The sequence below is a fragment of the Dermacentor albipictus genome, chromosome 10 (genome assembly GCF_038994185.2).
Source record: "Dermacentor albipictus isolate Rhodes 1998 colony chromosome 10, USDA_Dalb.pri_finalv2, whole genome shotgun sequence".
In the NCBI taxonomy this organism is placed as follows: Eukaryota; Metazoa; Arthropoda; class Arachnida; order Ixodida; family Ixodidae; genus Dermacentor; species Dermacentor albipictus.
Genome location: NC_091830.1, coordinates 46,190,876 through 46,214,426, shown reverse-complemented (window position 1 = coordinate 46,214,426; position 23,551 = coordinate 46,190,876). Strand labels below are relative to the sequence as shown.

The 23,551-nt window shown below is 47.0% G+C and overlaps 2 protein-coding genes across 2 annotated transcripts in view; both read right to left on the bottom strand.

Annotated features, from left to right (window-relative positions):
- The window catches only part of LOC139050872 (protein sel-1 homolog 1-like), a 35,331-nt gene extending 14,244 nt beyond the window's left edge, over positions 1-21,087 (bottom strand). Inside the window, exons 1-11 of the mRNA XM_070527673.1 lie at positions 20,808-21,087; positions 17,627-17,836; positions 16,769-16,960; positions 12,463-12,688; positions 11,341-11,401; positions 9,705-10,063; positions 7,129-7,283; positions 4,981-5,184; positions 2,492-2,554; positions 2,072-2,159; positions 1,163-1,311 (exon numbers count right to left, since the gene is read on the bottom strand). Coding sequence (XP_070383774.1) covers positions 1,163-1,311; positions 2,072-2,159; positions 2,492-2,554; positions 4,981-5,184; positions 7,129-7,283; positions 9,705-10,063; positions 11,341-11,401; positions 12,463-12,688; positions 16,769-16,960; positions 17,627-17,806 — 1,677 coding nt within the window. The 5' untranslated portion in view covers positions 17,807-17,836; positions 20,808-21,087. The remainder of the gene's footprint in view (positions 1-1,162; positions 1,312-2,071; positions 2,160-2,491; positions 2,555-4,980; positions 5,185-7,128; positions 7,284-9,704; positions 10,064-11,340; positions 11,402-12,462; positions 12,689-16,768; positions 16,961-17,626; positions 17,837-20,807) is intronic.
- A 327-nt stretch (positions 21,088-21,414) lies between these two features.
- On the bottom strand, positions 21,415-22,612 carry LOC139050873 (mitochondrial coenzyme A diphosphatase NUDT8-like). The gene has a single exon (XM_070527674.1). The coding sequence runs from the start codon at positions 22,409-22,411 to the stop codon at positions 21,620-21,622; it is 792 nt and encodes a 263-aa protein (XP_070383775.1). The 5' UTR covers positions 22,412-22,612; the 3' UTR covers positions 21,415-21,619.
- Positions 22,613-23,551: the final 939 nt, after the last annotated feature.

Sequence of the window (23,551 nt, the reverse complement as noted above, 5' to 3'; positions counted from 1 at the left end):
GCGCATGGGTGACGCGTGGGCGCGGTTCACAGCAGCCACTGCAGACAGACCTCCACTCATGCAGTGCTTTGTCTCCATACAGACTATGCTTGCTACTCTGGTGCCATCTCGCAGCCATTGTAGCCACAAAGCCCTTCTTGCGCAGCACTACGCTTTTCTTCTCAAGCTTTCACTATACCTTCCTCCTCCGCTTTCCCCTTCATGGTTCTGCTGCACCCACCTTCAAATGTTTTCTTCCTTGCGCTCTCTTTGCTGTTGCAGTCTTTCATATGCTGCTACGCTCGGCGTTCACTTTCATCCTTCACTGTGTTCGTTGCTCGGTTACGAGGGACAGTGCCGATGCCTGCCGCAGGAACAGGCGCCACAGAGCTGTGCTCTAAAACGGGCAAGGGTCTAATATGTGTTGCCCAATGGCAGCCAGGTTTTTTAAAGTCAGCTTTGCCGCAATATACCCGTATCATGCGGACAGCATATGATCGTTGCGAAAGCGATTTTGGTTGCTATTGATAGATCGTGCAGGTAATTTTCGGCCCAATTCCTCTGGGAAAAAAGAAAGAAAAAGGCACGTGAGAATTGGGTAAATACTGTAATCGGACATTTTAAGGTGTAGTTATTGCTTGAAAATCCTTCTAGGGCAGGCCAAATATAGGCGTTCTTGATGGGAGATGACATGTGTTCAAACCATTCACTGTCCCATAAAGTCCAGAGACAAATGCTGCCACTAAAGGTGTTGCTGTGGGGGGGTCACAGTAGGGGTCAGGCATGTGCGTGCCGACTGCTTAAGTTCGAATTATCCAGCAAAGGTTCATTTTATGATCAAAATACCGGAAGCCTGGGTCCATAGAAATGCATGGGCACCCTGAATTAACAGGAGCCAAATTAACAAACGTCTACTGTACACGAAAATTTAAAAAGAAATCTACACATCACGATTGGTGCCAACATGTGCTGCCTTCCTTAAAAAAAGAAGTTGTTTCACTCTATAGGGCTATATGCACGGCTTGTTGACACGTTACATTGTACCTGGCCCATTTGTGCTGCCTCTATGATTACGCAGCTGCAGCAAGTACGTTAGGGACTGCAAACCACAGACAAGTGCGCCTGAATGGTACCTGCCAACATTCGCGGTGCTGAAGGTGGCGCGTGTAGCGAATGCACTCACCTCAACGGCAGTGCTGCACGACCGCACCGTGCCCGTGCCCGTTGCATGCATCTGCGCCAGGTTGTAGAAGGCGAGCACGTGGCCCGACTGGGACGCCAGTGTGTAGAACTTGATGGCCATCTTGAAGTCACGCAGCACGCCCAGCCCGTCTGCAGATCATCAGAGGAGAAAGAACGACGTTGATAACTGAAGACTTGCACACCGAACGTTAAGGCGAAGCTTTTCTTTGCACAGCTGGAAGGCTTTTGATATTGTGGTGGTTGGACCGTGAAGGCGAGGATTGGACAGTGAAGACACAGTGTAGGACAAATAAAATAAACGCACTTGTGAACGTAATGCTGGACATCACAGGTGCTATGCACACAAATGATTTGTTACAATCCTCTAGAAGACCAGAAGAAAACACGGGTTCATGTGCACGGGTTCATCGTGGCAAAGAACAAGAAAAATGCAAATCATTTCTGAATACATGCAGAAGTATAACTGACGCAATCCATGCCTCCTTTTATGATATGAAGCCTCTTTGATGGCATAAACTGAAAATCCACTTTCTACAGTTACTTAGCTTTTAACTAGTTCCTTTAAATGCAGCTGTTGCAGGAAAAAAAACTCCTTTCCCATGTCATTAGATAATAGCTCCTGAGTGAAAGCTTCCTTTTAGGTTATTCACTCCACGATTGGGCACCAAGTGTGACGTGCCGTTGTGGCCGCCGGTGGTCTATGGGCTCTGGGGCGTCATAAGACACATCCCAACACAGTGGTGACCAAAAAATGGGGACTGCCCCTCTCCTTTAACCCTCACGGCAGCCCATGCGCACACGAGCTAGGTGCTAGCCCTCCTTTCTTTTTTTCTTTGCGAACAGAGAGTCGTCTGCTCTCGCTCATGACACGGCACAAACAGAAACTCACTGTAGTACATGTTGCCCAGTTGAAGCTGGCCGTCAACCCATCCTTGGTTTGCGGCAAGCGTGAAGTACTTGAATGCCTTCTGATAGTCCTGGAAACAAGAACGTCGTCAATGCTTGCACCATGGATGCGACACAATTAGCCAAGCTGCAAATTTTTTGCTAACTAAGACGCATGTGCTTTATCCTATCATATGTTTTTCTTTTGGTTTTGTGATCGTTCCTTGAGACAATGCAGCGTTTCTTAAATGCTCTGCACGAAACAGAAATTTTGCCTGTCTACCTAAAAAAAAAAGGAAAAGAGAGACTACTAATCTTGCATTTGCTTGAGTGCGGCAACTGCCAGCAATGTTACCTTAGTATGCCATTGCGGCAACTGCCAGCAAGGTTACCAATGCTACCTTAGTATCATTACATTACTCACCTTTTCTACACCTTTGCCATGCAGGTACATGAGACCAAGGCCACTTTGCCCCACGGCATTGCCCTAGAGAAAGAAAGTGAAATATTGTAGAGTCACGTGAAAAGTTCCGCACGTCATGTGTGTAGAGGAGCTCACAGAGCGATAGCTGAACGTACGCGACAGTAAAAGTATTAAATTAATTTTTTTTTAATTATGCGGTTTTACGTGCCAAAACCACTTTCTGATTATGAGGCACGCCGTAGTGGAGGACTCCGGAAATTTCGACCACCTGGGGTTCTTTAACGTGCACCTAAAGCTAAGTACACGGGTGTTTTCGCATTTCGCCCCCATCGAAATGCGGCCGCCGCGGCCGGGATTCGATCCCGCGACCTCATGCTCAGCAGCCCAACACCATAGCCACTGAGCAACCACGGCGGGTAGTAAAAGTATCCAGCCAAAAGCTTGCAATAATACAGCGTTTACCCGAATCTAATGCGCACCCAATCCTTGTGGGTTCAAAGTACACGAAAATAACATGCATCTAAATCTAACGTGCACATGATTTTATAAACAACGTCAAAGTACTAGCAGGCTTCTGATTTTGCAATCCAAATTAATAAAATAAGAAAGCCAGTAGAGGTTAACTTCATAGAATTTAAGTGTTTGCTATTAATGTCCACTGCATGATATTCTTTGAGCATGACTCAACGGATAGAAAATCACATTGTCACCGTTGGTGACAGCCTACCATCCCAGGAGTCAATGCCATTGCAAGATGGTGACAGAACTAGTTTTTGCATTGGTCGGCAACGATGGTGCACTGCTTTTATAAAAAAAGGAAGCTAATTCAAGAAAGTTACTTCACATGCTAGACCTAGGGTAACACAGGCACATTACATGTTTTTGACATTCTGGAGGCATGCATGTACTGCACCATGAATTGGTTAGTCAAGACATCGGCCACCATCCCATCTGCGAAGTCATTCAAGAAAATGAGGAATACAGTAGACTTCCGTTCGACGATGGTTAAATCAATCCCTCTTTGCCGGATAATTCAAGCTTGACCGGCGCGCCTGACCCCTATGGTGACCCCAATAACGAGCTCTTTAGTGGCAGTGTCTGTTTCAGTGGAGCTTAGCGGACAGTGAGTTCACGTCCTCTCTAGTTGGACACGTACAATTACCACCGGCCCTAGGAATATCTTCATGCGACAATTGTAGCTCACAATGTTTCATTACAATATTTACATTATTCTAACGCGTTCCTTAAAAAAAAAAATCGGGCCGATAATTGCGTACACGTTGCACTCAGATACAAAACTAAAATCGCTTCCGCGGCTTTCCTATGCTTTACCGCATAACACAAATGTGTTATGTGGTGAAGCTAACTTTAGAAAACCGGCTGCCAATTTGCAACACATTTTGGACCCTTGCCAATATTTCTTGCTAAAAAATAGGGTATGCGTAACTTAGATTCCTACTTTGCTTAGGGGCTTTTATGTCATTTGTATGTCACCTTTCAACTTTGGCCACATAAAAAGTGGGTACGCGTTTGATTCAGGCACGTGTTAGGATAGGGCAAATATTGCCAAATGAATCTGCGGTGCGTTTTAGCGAATTCGACCCGCCGGATAAATAGATCGATTTCAACTGCCCAATCAGGGTCAAATTAATCAAAGTTGACTGTATCATAGGCAGTGGACCACACGGAGGATGGCATCTTGTAGTTCACAGCATATAATTTCCTAAAAAAATTTACTACAGCGATCTCATCCTTGCCTTTGTACCATTTCTAATGTGTCTTTGCTAGTTTGGAATTTTCACACTGCTACTGTTCATATACCTTTGGAGCGGTGGTTAATGCACGGATGTGTCTCATCTTTGAGCTTGAAGCTTCAAACATTATTCTCTAGATGTTATTTATCACGCTATTTTGCGTCTAAATTTCCAAATGCTCACATGAGCAGGTCGCCTCGAGAAGTGCAGCTTTGCGCTCGCTGCAGCCTCCCAATTTCGGTTTCATGTGCTCCGATAGCCGAAATTTGTCGTGCTACAGTTCCAAGGGTAATTGCATTTTTTCAGGCCTGAAAGTTGATATTGCTTGTATAGAGATCTTCCGGATGAGCCTGCTGAAACTGTTTTAAAGTTAATTCATGTATTTTTGTTAATTAGCAACTAACTATGTAATACCATCACCCCATGGTCGCCACCACTGATGGCATGTCTCCAAAGGAGCCATCTTATATTTCAAAATGGCTACTTTTAATTATTACTTAATGTCTTAGTAGAAACACCCTGTAAGTAATGCGGGTTCAATTCCGCCCACCACCAGAGAAACTTTAACAAATTTTTACCTTGTCATTGAAGAGCAGCACATACCAGTGACTCAAGTTGGCATGAAAGAGGTTAGATACAGACAAAAACGTGCTGCAAATTCGGTGACACTCGCGAAGAATGCTAACCCCGTAGGAGTCCTTTAGGGGTTTCAACGGGCCCCCGTAACCCACTAACCTTCTCGGCAGCCATGGAGAAGTACTTGAAGGCAGTCTCGTTGCTCTGGGGCACGACCGAGCCCCCCTCGAGGAACATCTTGCCCAGGAAGGCCATGGCATTGGCATTGCCCGTGTTGGCTGCCTGTGTGAAGTATCCCAGGGCACGCGAGTGGTCCTGCTCCACACCCCGGCCACCCTGGTAGTGCAGCTGGCCCAGGCCCACCTGCGGGAGCATTCAGTGCACACTCAGTGCACACTCAGTGCACGCCGCACAAGTGTAGCTTCTGCTTCTGTTCAAACTCGACTACGAGGGAAACTCTGCTGTTATGTTTACATGCTTCGGCCGCTTGCATGCTGTGACTGTAGTTTATGATGATGGCAACTTTGCCTCGTTCCAGCTATGACAACACAAAAATGAACAAAGAGCAGCCACAGCAAGCGGCTGTACCTTCTTCAGTTGAGTCGAACTGCGTGTCAGTGTGGCGTCGCTTCCGCGATACAACACTGGCGACAAGGGTGGGGATGGGTGTCTAGATAACAGAACACTGTCGCCGGGAGTTCATCGTCGCAGATTCACAGTCAGGGCTAACTGAAGGAAAAGGACAATAATTCCCCAGCGGAAAGTCTGATTGGCGCCACCACAGAAGGCTATTTTGAGCCATTCGATCTATCTCGGCCGGAGGACTGGGAGGTCTACACTCGACGATTCATGTTCTTTTTGGAAGCCCACGACATAGGAAACGCCGAAAAGCATGCACTTTCCTGAGCCGATGCGGTTGCGCGACATTCCAGCTAGCCAAGGGCCTCGTGGTGCCGGCACAGTTGAACACCACGCTCTCAATGATACTGTCTGCCCTGCAAGAGCACCTTGCCCCAAAACCACCCGAACTGGCAAGGCGAACTGGCAATTTTCATAACTGAATCCAGGCCCTGGGGGAGTCGGCTGCTGGTTACCTAGCAGCCCTCTGGAGCACAGTGCAGCACTGCAATTTTACGGCCCTCAACACAGCATTGCGGGACCGTTTCGTGTTCGGCCTATACAACGATAAGTTGAAGAGGCGACTGTTAGCACCTTGAATGAGGCCATCGCGGCAGAAGTTGTGGATCAGAAAGTTGACCTTCTGCCCTGCTCTAGCACTGCCACAATGCAAATGGAGCCAGTGCACCAAAGAACGATAGGGGTCAATGCCAAAGAGCAGGATGCTACGGAGGAGGACGTTCTACGTTTGCGAGGTATTGTCGATACACGGGAGGACCAAGATGGACTGCAGGGTGGATTCCGCACTAGTTGCGGTGGGCCACATGAACAATGTTTCTGTCATCTCAGGGACGCACGGTGCCGAAATTGTGGAAAAACGGGCACACTGTCAGGGTATTTCGTTCTCAAGGGCAGTCAAGGGCATTAAGTGATTAATGATTAAGTGATCCTGCATTAAGTGATTATGACGACAGTGCCGACTGAAAGAAAGAAAAATAAAACAGTGCCATCCCCTGGAGAGCTTTGTCAGCTAAGGAAAAGCAGGCATAGCCTCCAAGACAGAATGATGGCATGCACTCTATTGTGATAGCGTGTGCCTCCCAATCTTGAAGGCTATAGAGCTCAAGTTCAAATTTAAATGTAGAACAAAAAGGAAAAAGGAAAGAATTGAGTTTTAGCCAAGAGTATAACACAGCAACAAAGGAAACTTAACGCAGGTTTCTCAGAAAGGTTCCTGGCTAACTCAAAAGGTTGAGTTGAAAAGACATTGTTCCCAGGTTCAATCCAAATACAAGAACAAATTTTTCTTCAACTGTAAAGCTTTGTCCGAGAAACCTACATGGGTTTCCCTTGTAGCTTTATGCTAATGTTGAATGGATACAATTTTTTTCTCTCTCTTGAACTTTCTCCATTAGATTTCCGTTGACCTAATTTGAAAATATGAAGTGTAGATGGGTTTCTATAATAAGCAATGGTTCCAATGCGATCTAAAAAACAAAAGTTCTTAGCTTAATCAAAACATTACAAGGTCACATTAGTCAGAGCACATTTGAAATGGTTAAAGCTCCTCAAAGCACCCAACTCGGGAAGCAGGAGAGCAGTCCAGATTTGGTTAGGTTGCCAGCATCGATTCGACATTAACATTTGAGACAGTAAGCATAAGATAGGAACCTTGATGTGAACACATACTTGAGCCTGCACATCTCCTTTATCGGCGAGGAACTGGTAGTACTGGATCAGGTCGTCATCGATGAGTCCCGACGATGAGCCGGGGTTTTCAATCTCATCTAAAAGTCGAATTCGTTGAATCACAGTTGAGCCACCCTTGTTGACATCGTGCTCCACTGGATATAACAAGAGGGGACGGAATACAAACAATTGATTTAAGGAAAGCATTGGACAAATCCTCATGCCACAATAGTGCATGTTTGGGAGACATTATGATGCAACACTAAATCAGTTTAAACTGGTGTGGTATTCCTTCAAAGCTCCTACTTGCATGACTGTGGACAAGAAAAACTATGATGCTTTAGCCCATACTCAGTTTCATACATATGGAAATGCTGCAAAGGCTAGCTGTATGCATCTGCGGCCAACAAATAGTGCGTTGCACATGAAAGAAAGAAAGTGGGTATGTGCCATATGACTAAACGTAAGATTACGTCTCGTGCTTTTGCATGTCAATAAAACACCAATTTATTACATGAAAGGTGTCGGAGATCTGAACCTATTTACCACAAAATGAGTGGAGTAACAAGTTTCTGTGGCCAGCGATCACAGCGTATCCCTTGCACTCGCAACCAAAACACAGGACAGTGAAATCTCAACGTAACAAACTTCAGGGGACTGCGGCAAATTGTTCATTATTCTGAAAGGTTGTTATATTTAAAGCCCCCAAATTAACCATCTTGGCCGCCAGTTCATCAGATGCCACTGTATGAGCTATCCACGAAAACATTGCTCGCTATTGGCCTGCGCTGTTGCTATTTTCCATTGATTCCGCCGCCACGTACCGTCGAGGCACCGTATACAGTCTGCGCTCGTTACAACGGACACGTGTACAACAGACTTTTGGATATAACAGACCATATCACAGCCTTAGTTTGTTCTACCTATTTTATTGATGCAACAAAATTTGCTTTTAATGGGCAGCGCTAGAATGAACTATCGGCTACAGCGGACAAAATTAGCATACTTTTCAAAATCGCGCGTATAAAACATACTTTTGCCGTGTCGACACGGGTTGACGACTGACTTGCGAGGGCCAGCCGACGATCGCGACTCAATATCGCGGACACGAGGGAGGAAGGCGGGGTGGAAATGTTCAGACTTCTTTCGCGCATGAGGCTCGGGGGGAGGGGGGGGGATAGGCGAGAAAGAAGGGGGGTCCTATTCCGGTGGCTGGTGCTTACAGTGCGGCCGCCATATCTTGAAAGCGATGTGTGATGTGCACAAAGTGCGCCCAGTGCCGGTAGCTTCATATGTGCTGTGCTTTCAAGATTTAGTCCACGTTCAAGCGAGAGACAGCACGAAGGTCAATTTGCTCGCCGCTGCTGCCACGCTTACCTTGCTTAAATTTGCTATCACAGTCGGCACTTCACCATTCGGGCGAAACTGCAACTTTTTTGTTTCTTACTTTGAAAATTCGTCACTCACTCTTAGCAATTATGTTGTTAGACATCGGGACGAAAGTTGGTGTTTCGGGAGAAAGTAAGGTGTTTTGAATATTACGGACTTTGAATAAAATGAACATTCTTTTGTTGGATTATCAAGACACCTTCTAAGGAGAGTGGACTGTAGTAAGAGAGGAGTTGGCATGTGCAAAGAGACACTGACACTGAGAAATTCACTGACAAAGAGGAAGCTCTATATCGAATTCAAAATGATATGTTTCTTTTTGTTTGTTTGGTTTTCACACTCCTTGCACTGGACACCACAACTGCTTCATTTGAGGTGGACACCTGCACTATTTCGAAGCACGTAGCTTTGACATCGTCTGAGAAGTGAGACCCTGTGGCATATCCGCGAGTGTGGAGGTTACATTTGTCCCCATGTGTAGCTGGTACAGCTGCAAAAAGAAGCGCGTAAGAAAGAAGAGGCGTGGCAGAAAGAAGGGCGAAAGAAGGAATAGATGTGCCTCTATTGCTAGGCGACACTTGTCTGGGAGGAGCATGCACTAGGGAAACCTGATGCCTCGTAGCCTCTGCACTAGGGAAAAAAGAAAGTTCCCTCTTGTCCGCTTTTTGCACCTTGTCGTCTGCTAGCCTATTGTTCTGGCTGAAGTAACAAACCTAAGAACTCCCAGATTTTGGAATATTAATTCGCAGTGGTGAAGTGTTAACATGACACGAAAACTGAATAACGATTGTTCTGAAAAGTTCGGTGTTCTGAAGTTTGTACTACTGAAATATATTTACACTGAAACTATAAGCAGTCAGCAGGAGATTTCCAAAAAAGATCGTTATTCTGAAAAACTCGTTAATGTGGTGTCTGTGGTAACGAGGTTTCACTGTATGCTACCCACTAGAAGCACAAATATGATCAAGTAATATATGATTGGATGCAAACTTGCATCCACAAGCTGTAGCTTTAATATATAAAGGTAGTTACTGCGTAGAAAACGCATCTAGTCAAAAACAACTGCGCTGCGTAATGGACAGAGTGAGACTTCTAGGACTGCACTATTTGCCAAGCTTCTGCAGCACTGACTGCCAAGTACAAGACGGAGTACACATAGGCTAAACGCTAAAGCACGCGCAACTTACCAACTGTGGCCACCTTCCGATAGTAGGTCAGTGATGCCTCACAGCTCGTGGGCACGCTGGTGCCGAACCAGTACCGGTAACCCAGGGCCATCTGGGCAAATGGGTTACCACCCAGGGCCCCAAAGGTATAGTACACAAGCGCCTTGGCCTGGCTCGAGTTGACCCCCAAGCCGATGGCATAGATGAAGCCAAGGTACATCTGACCCGCCGGCGAGCCCACCGAAGCCAGGGCCTCGAAGTAGAGCCGAGCCTTGGTGACATTCTGAGAGACCCCTTCGCCAAACAGGTACGCCTCGCCAATGGATTCCTGGGACGCTGCATGACCAAGGTCTGCCGCTTCCTCCAAGAGTTCGTAGGCTCTGTGGCGCAGTCAGAGCATGTTTTATGCACCAGTGAAAAGAAAAATTTACACTGTCTTGTAACATACTGCCCTCGTTTCTGCGTTTTTTTTTATTTTTCCTTGTTTAGTTGAAGCACTGTTATTTTGTGTAACCGGTCCGCAGCTGCACATCGCAGTCCACTGCAGACGTAATAGTAAGATGCGTGGCTCTGCATGAATTTTGTCTCAAACATGTTTCTCACGTCTGTACTTACAGAGTAGACCTCAGTTAATTTGACTCTGGTTAATTTGATACTGAATGAAGGTCACAGTCGGCACCCGTGCACTTGAATAGGCCTAAGCGTTGATTATTTCGATCCTAAAATTGGGATTTGCTGGATAATTCAAACTTGACCAGCCAGAAAGCAAGTGCCTGACCCATATGGCGACCCCAATGATGACCCCTTTAGTGGCATTGTCTGTCTCAGCAGAGTTAATGATCAGTGAATGCTTTGAACACACGTCATCTCCCATCAAAAACAGCCATTTCTGGCCTGCTCTATGAAGATTTTTCAAGCAATAACGGTAGTTCACAATGTCTGATTACGGTATTTACCCAATGCTTGTGGGCAACTTTTCTTTTCCAAGGAAATTGGGCGAAAATAGCCTATGCACTGCAGTCGGATACGAAACCAAAACTGCCTTTGTGGCATTTGTACGCTTTACCGCATAGCATGACTGTGCTACAGCAAAGCTGACTTTAAGAAACCGGCTGCCATATTAAAAAATTCGGGTGCGCGTTAAGTTTCTTCTAGGTTTAGAAGCTTTAATATCATATCTATGTTAGTTTTCTGCTTTGGACCCAAGGAAAGCAAGAGCGCGTTTGATTTGGGGGCATGCTAGGATAGGGTAACAGCTGCCAAATGAATCAGTGGTGTGTTTTGGCACTTTCTTCTGCATCTTGTTTAATTTGACCTACCAGATAATGCGATCAATTTCGTTGGTCCATTTACATATTTCAGGTGTGAATCTCAAACACCCACTCTAATATGCCTGCATATGTCTTGCCCACCTGCGGATCCCACCTACGACAAGTTGCTTTTCATTCACTTTCAGCTCCATTTACTTCATTTCTACATTTAAATAAGTATTACCCTATGCTTTGCTTGGTTACTGCGTTCTGTACAGTGTTACTTTCATATGACTGCGACAAACAAAAATCGGGCTTAAGACTCCCTAATGTTTTTCCCCCTGTATATAACCATCATCTGGATATAACATGCATCAAAAACCAGAAACCACATTATGCCTGCTTACTTTTTCCTGTCGGAGTCTGTTGAGTTCAGCAATGCCTTTGCCGCTTCGTAGAGGCTGTTTGCTATGAGGGAAAGAGAAGCAGTAGTTACAGACCACGATAAGCTACGAAGACCACTGCTCTAAGGCACAGTTTAAAACTTGCAAGAGCGAGCTATGGGAAAAAAAACAGAAGCGAAAGTGCCAACTTCCACTTGATGCTTATTGAAAAATTCATGAAATGTATACCAAGAACAAAACCAGAAAGATATTAATCAACACAACTAAATAATCTTGCCTTCATATGGTCAGGGTGGCACAGCTACTATATCACAATTACTTTTTTGCATGCAGCTTTTGCTATACTGAGCCACCGCATCCTTTCAATACCTTTAAAACCTTTCTTGCAAACACAATTCATTTTACGTAACACTTGACACAACATTTGTAAAATTGCAGAGCGAGGCAAACTTCGTAAACTCTGAAAAATTCGGGATAACTGGCAGGAATGCCAACCAGTACGGTGGATTTTCACAGCGTTTAGCACTGGATCCAAATGCACTGGCGACGCAAAACATTCTGCTGAGCACTTCCCAAAGGACACGGCTGACCGTAGCCATTCTGAGTGCGTCTGCAAATATGGCTGAAAAGCTAGGCTAGGGCTATAACAGACTAGCAGGGCAAGCTAAGTTGTATCGGACACTCTTTCCCTACACTCGGAGATAACTCTGCGTGGGAATGAAGGCAACACTAAAGGGGGTGGCACCTGCAGACGCGTTAGTGAGACAAACAGTTTGGCAGCATTTGATGACACTTTTGGCTTCTTGAAACATATACTGGGCTCGGCGCAGCTTCCGCATGCGACTGTTTCGCATTTGCCTAACTGCAGAAGAGAAAAGCAGAAAAGACAGCAAGTTTAAGACTCGGCGACGTATTGCCTTACTTTTGGTGGTGTAAATAAAATATGTGTGTTTTCTCTTCCCCAGTTCAAGTTAACGTGCACGAGAATGTAGGACTTCTTTTGAAACGCATTTTTGCTTGCACATGCTTTGCTTCAGTAGCTTTCCCTCCATTGTCACAGAAAGCAGTCTTTGAATAGAGTTAAACTGCGCAGCCGTGAAAGACAACCAGAAAAAAAGAAAACACCTCTCTTCTCCTCTTCGGTCAGTTCTCTGGGGGCTGGCTCAGGTGGCGATTTTGGGACGCTGGTGGCTTTTGTGGAAGGCGTGTCATCATCAGCAGCAGCAGCAGCAGCATCCAATTCAGCATCGCCTTTCGCAGGAGGCAGTGCCTGGTCCTCCGCGGGCTTCTCGTCTGTTTTTCGCTCTGCAGCAGTGTCGTCTGCCGTCGACAACATCTCACCTTCCTTCCTCTGCAAAGATTTCGTAACGCATCATGAAGCACGCGGCCATGAAATTTAAAAACATGGAAGATGGCCTTGCGTCCCCCTAATCTAAAACTCCCTATTATTATTAATAGTACAAGCAGAGGGGAGCAAATGCTTCAAATGTCTCTTGCTTCGAGGCACCCTGAAAATAAAGATTACATGACCTCCAGCACTAAACGAGCGGGAAGACAGTGCATATACAGCCAGTGGCGTAGCAAGTAGGGGGGCCGGGAGGCCGTGGGCCCCGGGTGCAAGGGGCCAGTGGGAGGGGGAGGGAGAGGGTCATATACATCTGCAGACACTCCTCTTTCTGCCTGCTACACCCGGGGGGGGGGGGGGTGACGGAAGAGACGAACTAGCTACGCCACTGCATACAGTCACAGCCATGTCGACTTGGCCCAGCCTTTACACCAACTGCAGATTACACCTAAGACAGTGCCCATGGGCCGGGCTGATAGCCCTGCACAGCTATGGCTGGGCTTGAGGAGGAGAGGCACACACCCCTGCTCTGCCCTCTTAGCGCACTTGATCACGTTATTCTAGGCTCGCTACCCCCTGTACCATATTTCTCAGCTTACCCTTGCAAGCCTTCTTTCGCACCCACAGGATAAGGGATGCTAAAATCGTATCATGCTTGGACTTTATATGGAATATGATTGCAAGAAGGTCTTGCTGCTACATTTTGGCCGCCGCCCCCCGCCATGTGGTGTGCGACTTGAGAGGCGCATTCACAAGCGGCTGCATGTAATTCAACCATTTGACAATCAGTGTCTGCAGCCATTTCCGTTTATTGCCTCAATATGCCATCACAGGTGGCAGTGAAATATTTTATATTCAAATCATGCATAAATACACTTCATTATATTCAGATTGACATGGTGTTCTATGGACAAAAAGTTACAAAAAGTGCAACACTTCGTTATTTGGAGAATTTCATTATACAGTCAACAACAGGTTTTCAAACATGCCTAATTATTTGGATGCCTTTACGGCACCACCGCATACTCCGTAGAGCTAATGTATATAAGGACGTCAGAAATTTTGAACGCTGAAACTTTTCGCCATTTGAATTTTCGGATTTTTCTTGCACTGACTGCAGGTGCAAAACGACATCCTGAAATTACCACCACTGCCATTTTTATCTTACAGCCTCAAACTAGCCACCTAGCACATCGATCTGCTGGGAGCCGCAGTAGTAGTTTTGTGCTTTTGTTAGGCCTAGCTGCTTCGATGTTGACTATCAAACTTCCCGTGTTCAGTGCAGTGTTTTTCAATGAAAGGGTTCGCCGCTGTCAGCAATGGTGCCGACTCCTCCTCCGTCATTCTCACTGATGGTGTTAAGCGTGGAGAGCACAGCAAGTGTCTAAAGCGATGCATAATGTCGGTTTTGGAAAGTCAGCTTCGCCGCTATACAGCGGTGTTATGCGGTCAAGTATACCAAGAGTGCAAAGGGGGCCACTGTCACTGAACATAAAATGTGTTCCTTAATTATACACAGACGCACCTGTCATCTCCTGTCCTAGTATGAGCACAGATGCCTAAACCACTGCATAATGCCGGTTTCCGAAAGTCAGCTTCGCCGCAATACAGCTGTGATAAATGGTCAAGCATGCACAACGTACTGCAGTGAAGCATAAGGGGTCACTGTCACATGCTATAAAATCTGTTCCTTAAATATAGCCATGCTCACCGGCCGTCTCTTGTGACAGTATGAGCACCAAGGTGCCCAATAATTGTGCTGGCAGGCCTTTAAAGCTACTTCAGATGCAACTGTGGCGATATGAGCCCTTGAGGGCACCTTAAAGGAGTACTGACACAAAAAAAATCCACGTGGTTTTTTCTGCTTGAATAAGTAGTTAATGACCCAGTAATCACGGCACAAACCACATTTACTTCAGAGCACTACAGGTAATTATTTGCAGTCTTTTTTGTAGCGACCAGCCGTAGTTTCGGTTCCAGAGAGCAACGAGACGGGAGAAACGGGATTGTAAACAAAGTGGTCACGTGTTTGAAAAAAGCCATGACGTATGCTCTGATGCGCAGCCAGTGTGCACGACCAACTTGCTGAATATTGTCGTGCGACTGGCGCATTGGTCGGACGACCGCAGCCAATGACAGCGCCTGTAGCGTGAACGTCATGGCCACGTGGTAGACCCGGAGGGGCGGGGCCAGCGAGCGGGCGCCTCGCCGCTCCGATCATGTTTTTTTTTTTCTATTCCTGGTCGAAACGCGGGCCTTTTCCGCCGCTGACGGCGGCACATAAATCGGCTACAATTTGTTTCTGACACAAAATAACTTCTAGAATAAAGTGACCTCGAAGGAGTGCGGGCTATAAAACGTTGTGCAAAATAGTAAATCGTTGGCGTAATTTCTACTCGGACACGGTCAGCGCAGACGCGCCAGCAATCGTCTGTATACGAAGCGGCTCGTCTGACTGGCGCGTTTACTCATCGCTACTAATGGCACCGGGAAAACTAACCGTATTTTCACTTAAGAGAGATATAAATGTTCAGGCATTGATTGTGCTGACAAATTTTGGCGCTTTATTACGAGCTGCGGACGCATCGCAAGGACCCTCGGCACCGGATAGACGGCCGGCGAGCTAGGCCTACATCGTCTCCCAGCGATCGCAAGCTCGCCTGGCATGCTCATTCGCTTCTGTCGGCGCCAATGAAATCAAATGTGCTGCAATTTAAGCGTGACATAACTGTGTACACGCTGTGCCGACAAACATATGCGCTTCGTTATACAAGCTGCAAGCGATCGTGTCACAAGCGAAGCCGGTGTCGGATTCGATGGCCCAGCTAGCTATGCCTGCCGGCTCTTGGCCATCGGCGGTTGTCAACGGATCCGATACTGCTAACGCGGCCTTGCGGAAACACGTCTACAGTGCTCGCATAGACGTGTTTATATTGTCATCGTTTATTTCAAACAAGTTAGCTGTGCAAATATGGTTGCTTTCACTTTCTGTTCGAAGTTAAGCAGCATTCCAAACTTCCACGCAGGGGCGCCGGTTCTTGGTGGAGCTACCCGCCGCTCGCTCATTCGTACCCCGCGTTTCGAATCGCTGCATGCGGCAAGTCGCACACGACGCGCCGTACGACAGATCGCACGGAAAATTGCACCATGTGTCTCGCGCTTTAGACGTGGCCAATCACTTAGCGACTCAGATATTGCGGCTGGCGATGGCGAGGACGAACCTCAACAAAACCCTCACATCGGCCACGATCAATGGTAAGACAACAAATCGGCGTTGAACGCAGTCAAGCTGATAGTGTGGGAAATATCCCGCTGGACACGACGAAAACTGCAGTTGCAGCGACACGGAGAGCGTTCCACTACAAGTACAACAGCTAGAACAAGCAACAACAGAGGAGAAGAGCACATGTAAGCCGCATGGCAGCTAACGAAAATTTGTGACGTAGCTACATGACGTAGCGTTTTCTCGGCTATTTAGAATCCCGCTTGATGTGAATGTCGCGAGGTGCTCTGTTTTGCGGTTGGCTGCGTGCACATACATTAAAATTGATTTTAAATATGTTCTAAGCGATATTCGCCGCTGATATTTTATAGACCATGTGTGTGTGACCAACTAAATCGATCTCACAAGTTATCTCGACTTCAAATTTTTGTGTCAGTACTCCTTTAAGGCATGCATTTGTTGTTGTTTTTTCGGGTTGCCAAATCTTTCTGATGTTTTTGTGGTCCTTAGGGAGTCCGAAAAATGAGACTGTATTTGTGTTGATCAAATTGATGTTTAACTGCATTTGTTTCCTGATGTCAGATACTTATTCTGAAGAGTTACAATTCCTACAGGAGTCAATGAACCAGAAAGGGATATGTGCCGTGCCTAAGTCAATGTGTACGCATCACACAATGTGACAACGGCCGTTAGCAGTAGGTGTGGTTTGTAGAGGAGTATCCACACTGCATGTACCAGTACTTTTTACTCAGTATTTACTCACAACATTGATCCCTTATTTATAATCAGTGTTGCAGGGTCTCCTTAACACGGTGGACTTGAGACATGAAAAGATGAGCGCACGACCAAACTCAGGTGCATACCTCCAGTTTTTGCATCTGTTCATTGGATGTGTCCCGGTCGGACATCTCTGCTGTTCGTGCGGCAGGCATTGGCTCAAATCGGTTGTTACTGCTGCTGGAGTCTGAAGCTTCCCGACTCAACGGCTCCTTGTCATCATCTTGACCTGTGCTTGTCCTTGGTAGTGCTGGGAGGAGGACTTCGGAAACAGGTGCCTGGGAAAGCGGAGCATGATGGAGCGAATCGTCACTTTCAAAAAATGAAATTAAAGCTGAATTATGGGGTTTTACATGCTAAAGCCATGATCCGATTATGAGGCACACCGTAGTGAGGGACTCCGAAAATATGGATCACCTGGGGTTCTTTAACGTGCACATAAACCTAAGTGCTCACTTTCAAGCCAACATGCTATGCACTTCTGACTTTGTCAGCCAAACAATGTATTATAGCATTATTATTTCTTGCTTAAAAGAAAACATTTGAGTTGCAACTTAACATGCTTTTATGTGAAGCTAGCACTTGCATTCTCAAGCTTTTCTTCCCTGCAGGAACTAACTAAAGAACGGGACAAGGCAACACAGACAGAGTTCTGGCTTGCCGCTAACGTCTATTGCAACGAACGTCACGTGCAAGACATTGCTTGACAGAAGTAATGTCGACTAACGTTTTGCACACAGAATGTAAATACATTGGACAGAGGACGACACAAGGAGGAGGAGTCTACGTAATCACCTTGTCGATATTTCCTTCCTCTTGCGTGGACCCCTCCCGATTATTCCCCCTGTTCATGTTTTAACTTATGCTGATGGTACATATTAAGTCATTCAGCCAAAACTGTAAGCTATGCAGCTACTGATAAATGCCACCTGCATGGAACCTACCTGCAACTTTGTCTCCTTCTCACTGTTGCTCTCAGAGTCATCGTCAGAGCGAGCCTTTGCAGAAGTGGGGCCGTCCCCACCGTCCCCGCTGACAAGACCGGCAAGGGCCACAAGTGCCACAAGGCACCACGTGAGCCACCACGCCCGGAACCACATCCGCCTTCTCGAGCCAAGCCTCATCTTGCCTGGCGTCAGTGGCTAGTAGCACATCTGCAAAGCATAAGGCAGAATGTAAGACGAGTACATATCCAAACACGACCGAGGGAGCCAGAGGAATGTGAAAACTTGAAATGATCAGCAGTGCGTGGACAAGGAAAGCCTCCGAGGCGATACTTCACTTGTTCGTCCACTGTTTACCAAGAACATCTTGAGGTGCTAGTCAGTTCTGGATTACGATAGGATATTACAGCGCAAATGCAAAGAAAGGGACAGGCCACAGGATGACACATGAAAACAATGTAAACCCAGTTCCTCCTTAATTCTCATTTCCATAAATATAAATAAATAAATTATGGGGTTTTACGTGCCAAAACCACTTTCTGATTGTGAGGCACGCCGTAGTGGAGGACTCCGGAAATTTCGACCACCTGGGGTTCTGTAACGTGCACCTAAATCTAAGTACACGGGTGTTTTCGCATTTCGCCCCCATCGAAATGCGGCCGCCATGGCCGAGATTCGATCCAGCGACCTCGTGATCAGCAGCCCAACACCATAGCCACTGAGCAACCACGGCGGGTTTTTCATTTCCATATCTTTCGGAAATACTATGTGCCCAACCGAACTTCTGAGGCTACCAACAGTGTTCACACCAACAGTAGGATAGGGCATTTTCCGAGAGAGACTACAAATGATGCCTTGAAGGATGATATGATGATACAGCTTTGAAAGAAAGGCAAAGAGAGAGACATCCCCAAAAAATAAAAGTGTAAGTGAATTACTAAGCTTACACTGTTTCTATGCGTCTTTTTGTGCACTGCTCTTTTCTTTGCATTCATGAAGTGATTCCTTTCACTGCAGAGGAGGGCTGCTGAGATTTCTGCAACTGCAGAACTTGAAAAACTGGCGATTCCTTTGTCCCATCAGAGAAGTGGTTACTTGGGTCACCTTGCTTTGTCATACCACACTGCCCAGTACTCTTCCAAGACACTGCATACTGTGAAGTCCGTTCTCAATACATTCCAGCAACGGCAGTCTTTAGGTACTGGTTCGATAAGTGGCTGTTGCTGCGAACAATTCAGCTGGTTGGAAAAATCAGGCTGGAAATCGAGTGGACGATTGGTGTCTATAGGACAATCGTAAACAAGCTCTAAACTTTATCTGGTATTCTACGATGATAAAATCGTAAAAGTTGGCAGGTAGGCACATCATACTGGAACTGAACTCAACCAAGCATGAACGAAAAAACCAGTCAAAAACACAAAGGACAAGAGGAGATGTTCACACCACAAAGACTGGACTATCAACTGAGGTTTATTAGAATCGGTGTAGTCCCAGCAAGGCCAGCAGAGCATGCGCAACTGCATCATCACTAATCACATAGCATAAAAAGACAAAAAACGTTTCTATCGGGACCGACTTAGAAATTCAAATTCTTTTTCATGTAAGCGCACCGAGGTTGTACTAACGCAGTCATCACCTAATAAACTGATGTAGTACGCTTCCAAGATTTCTCACTCTTCCTTGCCCTTGCCCCTACCAAGAATCGTCACATTGCTAAACAAGGGATAACAACCACACTCATTGCAATGGCGAGGCAAGTTTGCACCGCTATCTGACCCCAGGGAGGAGTGGTGCTCACGCAGGCGGTCATTAATACATCGACCGGTCTGGCCTATGTAAACCTCAGTTGATAGTCCAGTCGTTGTGGTGTGAACATCTCCTCTTGTCCTTTGTGTTTTTGACTGGTTTTTTTCGTTCAAGTATGTGCCAACTGGCCCAGATTTCAACCCTTCTGTCAACCAAGCAGTTCAAATGCCTGCTTCTCGTGACATCAGTGGTGTCACGTTAGAGCAGGAACCCTCAGGGAACAAGGGCAAGTAGTTTACTCTTGGCGGCGTCTGCTGCGAATCACGCCCACGGGTCACCCACGCACTGCCTCTCGCGATCTCCCGTGAGGCAGTCGCACCACACTTCGCTCGGTTTGCAATGTGCCGCACGAGGCAGTGTCCGCGCCAGCTAAGCTACTCGCAGCGTTCTCTTCCTGGTATAAACATTGTACCTATATAATCGTATACAAGATATTGACACACGAAATGACAACACGTATACAGCTGCACTCAAATTTCGCATTAAGGAGTATAGTAATCGTCAGTTAATTTTTGATCACGAGTTTCCGATGCTCTTACTTTCCCTTGTGTTTACCTTTACTTAATCAATTCACAGCACACGCTTGCACGCTTTAAGAATTAAAAAAAATGTAATGAATTCCCGTCAAATGCGGATTCGCATTTGGACATGCGACATTCGGCGCTTGTCATTATCTGACACGTCCAAGTTCATGTAGCACCGCCCTTCAGATATACACAACAAGCCGACGTTAGCGTCCTGGCCGCTTTTGGTACAAGCTACGATTAAAAACGAAAAGAAGACGTGCCCAGTGGGTTTGGGAAAACAAAACGCGACCTTCCGCGGGAACAGGTTACGCTGCCAACTCGTAGTTTTGTCGAAGCGAACGGAGATGGATGATGGTGCATACAGACTCCCCGCATTTTGTTTATGCGACACAGCGTGTTGCACGTTCCACTTGCGCGCCACAGCTTGGTGCATAGCCGCAAAACGGAAGCCGTTGTAAACACAGCGATGCAATCCGGTCTAGCCGAGGACTCTACGACCACGTCACTTAGCACGACGTGGCCTTAAGTCTGCAGGTGAGTCCCTGGGCCGTAAACAAACTGCTCGGCCGTGTCTCGATACAATGCCGCGCTTCGATGGCAAGCCAATCGCTGCACCTTCACACACACCGACAAGGCGGCGGCCAAACTAAACCGGGGTTTGACCTCGAAGTGGCGCAGGGCGAAAACCAGCCCTGGAGAACGCCGATGCTACACAGAAAGATGGCTTCAAACTAGGGGAGAAAAATAAAGGAAGGCACAAAACGCGGCAGTGACTGCCGTTCTGCGCTGAGCGTCAAGGCAGCGGGTTCTCATTTAGCAAAACCGAAACGATGATCGCTCCATCTCACCTGATCGATCCTCACACACTTGCGCTAGCTGTGATGAGCGCAAGGGGGGCTTGGTCTGTCGTCCGCTGATGCCAGCTGCCCGCAGGCGACCGAATCATACCGGATCACTGCGGCGCGCCATCGTAGCCTTTGATGGGCGATCTCTGCTTTTTATCGGACGCACAACGTCGATGCTCAAACCTGGGTTACAGCAATGCGACGATTCCTGCGATGCCACGTAAAGTAAGGGCACATTGCTATCGGTCTACGAGTCGATGTCTTGGTTTTCTCCTAGGCCTGTCGACAGCTGGGAACGTTATATAGTAGTCGTGACGCAAGACGGCGCTAGCAGACAGACTAAATGCTGCTAAACTTTGCAAGCATTGCCTAAGTACGCAAAATTCACATTTCGCACAGTCGTGCGGCCCCCAGTTGCAGGGTAAGGATTCGCGTTATGGCTAATTAGTTTGTCGGTGAATTGCAATCTTTTCTTTCTTTTTTTTTGCATCTTGTGGCATGTGTTGCTTTCGCTCCCCTGTGCTAGCAAAACGCCCGTAATGGTGTGAACACATACGAACTGAAGCGAAAATTGACGCTTGTGAACGATGTTGCGAAAAGAGTGAGAGAGTGAAAGAAAGCGTAACAGCCTTTATTGGAGAATGCATTTCAAACATTAACGTACACATCAAACGCATCTTTCGTCACCGGTGTCCTTAACCGACTGACAACTAACGTAAACGTCACGCAACCAAAAAATTACACACGATCACCTCTCTGCGTACACTGAAAAAATCCTATGATAAGCCAACGGCTTCGTGGACCGACAAACAACGTTAATCCTTGAGGTACAAACTTTTCTTGAGCACGACACACCTCACTTCGTGGTGGTACACGTCCGGCAGCAGCGTCCTGAGAAAAGCGTTCAACACCATCGCCGTGAGGCCCCACACCTTGAACTGGCCCGTCAGAAACACCGGCATGGCATAGTCGCCGCCGTGCCGACCTCTGAACTGCGTGTAGCGAAGATTCGTCTGGTCGCACAGCTCTTCTAGCGTCCGCACGAAGGCCAGCTGAACCTCCGCGTCGTTGACGTTCAGATCCGCTTGCAGGTCGACGTCCCGCCCGGCCTCGCCCAGCATCCCCAAGACCACCGTCATGGAGAGCTTGTCGCGCGGATTGTAGAAGGTGGGAAACGTGCCGATCACCTCCAGCTTGCTCCTGCTGACGCCCAGTTCTTCTTCCGTCTCCCTCAACGCAGTGTCGACGGGGTCGATGTCTTCGGCGTGCTCCATGCCGCCGGGGAAGCAAACGTACCCTTTGTGACGAGGCAGTCGGTTCGAGCGAAGCGTGAACAGCAGGGACGGCTTGCCACCGTTGCTGGTGCACAGGGGGATGAGGATCGAAGAGCGACGGATCTCGGCATCGGGCCTGGCCGGCTGAACGGTGCCGAGCTTGAGCTTCTTGACGCTCTCCAGACAGGACTGGAGCTTGGGACGCGAGAATGCGCTGTCTAGGGCCGCCGACGACGACGCGGTGTTCGTACTCGACGCGCAACGAAACGCACCATTGCACGCCCTTGCGGCGTTTAACATTGGGCGAATTCTCACGCAGTCACGGATTGTCATTTTAAGTTTGGCGTGCGAGAGCTCGTGGATGTCGTTGAGCAAGCGTCCGCACTTAGCCGCATTCGTTGTGACTAACGAGGAAATAAAAATTACGACAGAGGCGTTCGCTCACTTGCACGAAACGAACGGAAACAGATGGTCGTTGTGGCCGCCGCCATTGCAGTCGTCTTGCAAGACTCTCACCGCTAGAAACATTGGCTCACCGTCAACATTGATTCAAGAATTTGTGCAGTTGCGCATTTGTAGTGCATTTAAAAGCAATTTTGTTGTTGTTTTGAATGTTTGAGTGTTTTGAGTGTTGACTTTGAACAAAAAAGGTTAACGTTCACTTAAATTATTATTTGTAAAGCTGAACTATGCGCAACATCGACAGTTCTTGTTTCGGTTCTGATGCATTGAGGCTGTAAAAGTAGTTTGTTGAGCAGTGCTGATGTTTTTTTTTATGTGAGGGAAGCTTGGGGGGCGGTGTATTAGCACCAACCTTGATACCTACCTATTATCTGTGATGGCAAGAGTAGGGAGGCAAAGAGCAGAGCGAGGGTATGCAGAGCGAGAAATGACCGGAGTCACACTTGCCAAAACTGCAATACGGGCATATGATACGGGTATCGCACCGTGCATTTTCCATTGCGATCCAACCCCATCGGGCTCAAACTTCTCTGTCGCAACTGGCTCCTTTGCGCAAGCTGCAGGAGGGGGCCAATCGCAGTCGAGAATTTCGATCAGGATCGGGCTCGATCGTTATCGAGAGTGGCCGTCTGACACCGGTAGCAATAGGCGACTAGACCTGCCGGTCCCGACGTGGGACTAGCCGGGTGCGCGACGAGTTCGCGTCCTCGCCGGACCAACAATAAAAGTTTCCTCACTCCCTCACTCACTCACTCAGGTATACACGTGTATAAAAGTGTCAAGGCGCAAGTGTTTACACACACACACACACACATATATATATATATATATATATATATATATATATATATATATATATATATGTGTGTGTGTGTGTGTGTGTGTGTGTGTGTGTGTGTGTGTGTGTGTGGTGCGAAGCTTGAGAAAGAACGAAAGGTATACTAATAGCAAAAGCCTTAAGAATTGTTTTTAAGAGGAAGCTTTAATTTGAGGCTCACTGTGATGTAAATA

Excerpts from the sequence above, each read along its gene's own strand:
- LOC139050873 (XM_070527674.1), bottom strand. The coding sequence starts at position 22,411 with ATGACAATCCGTGACTGCGTGAGAATTCGCCCAATGTTAAACGCCGCA.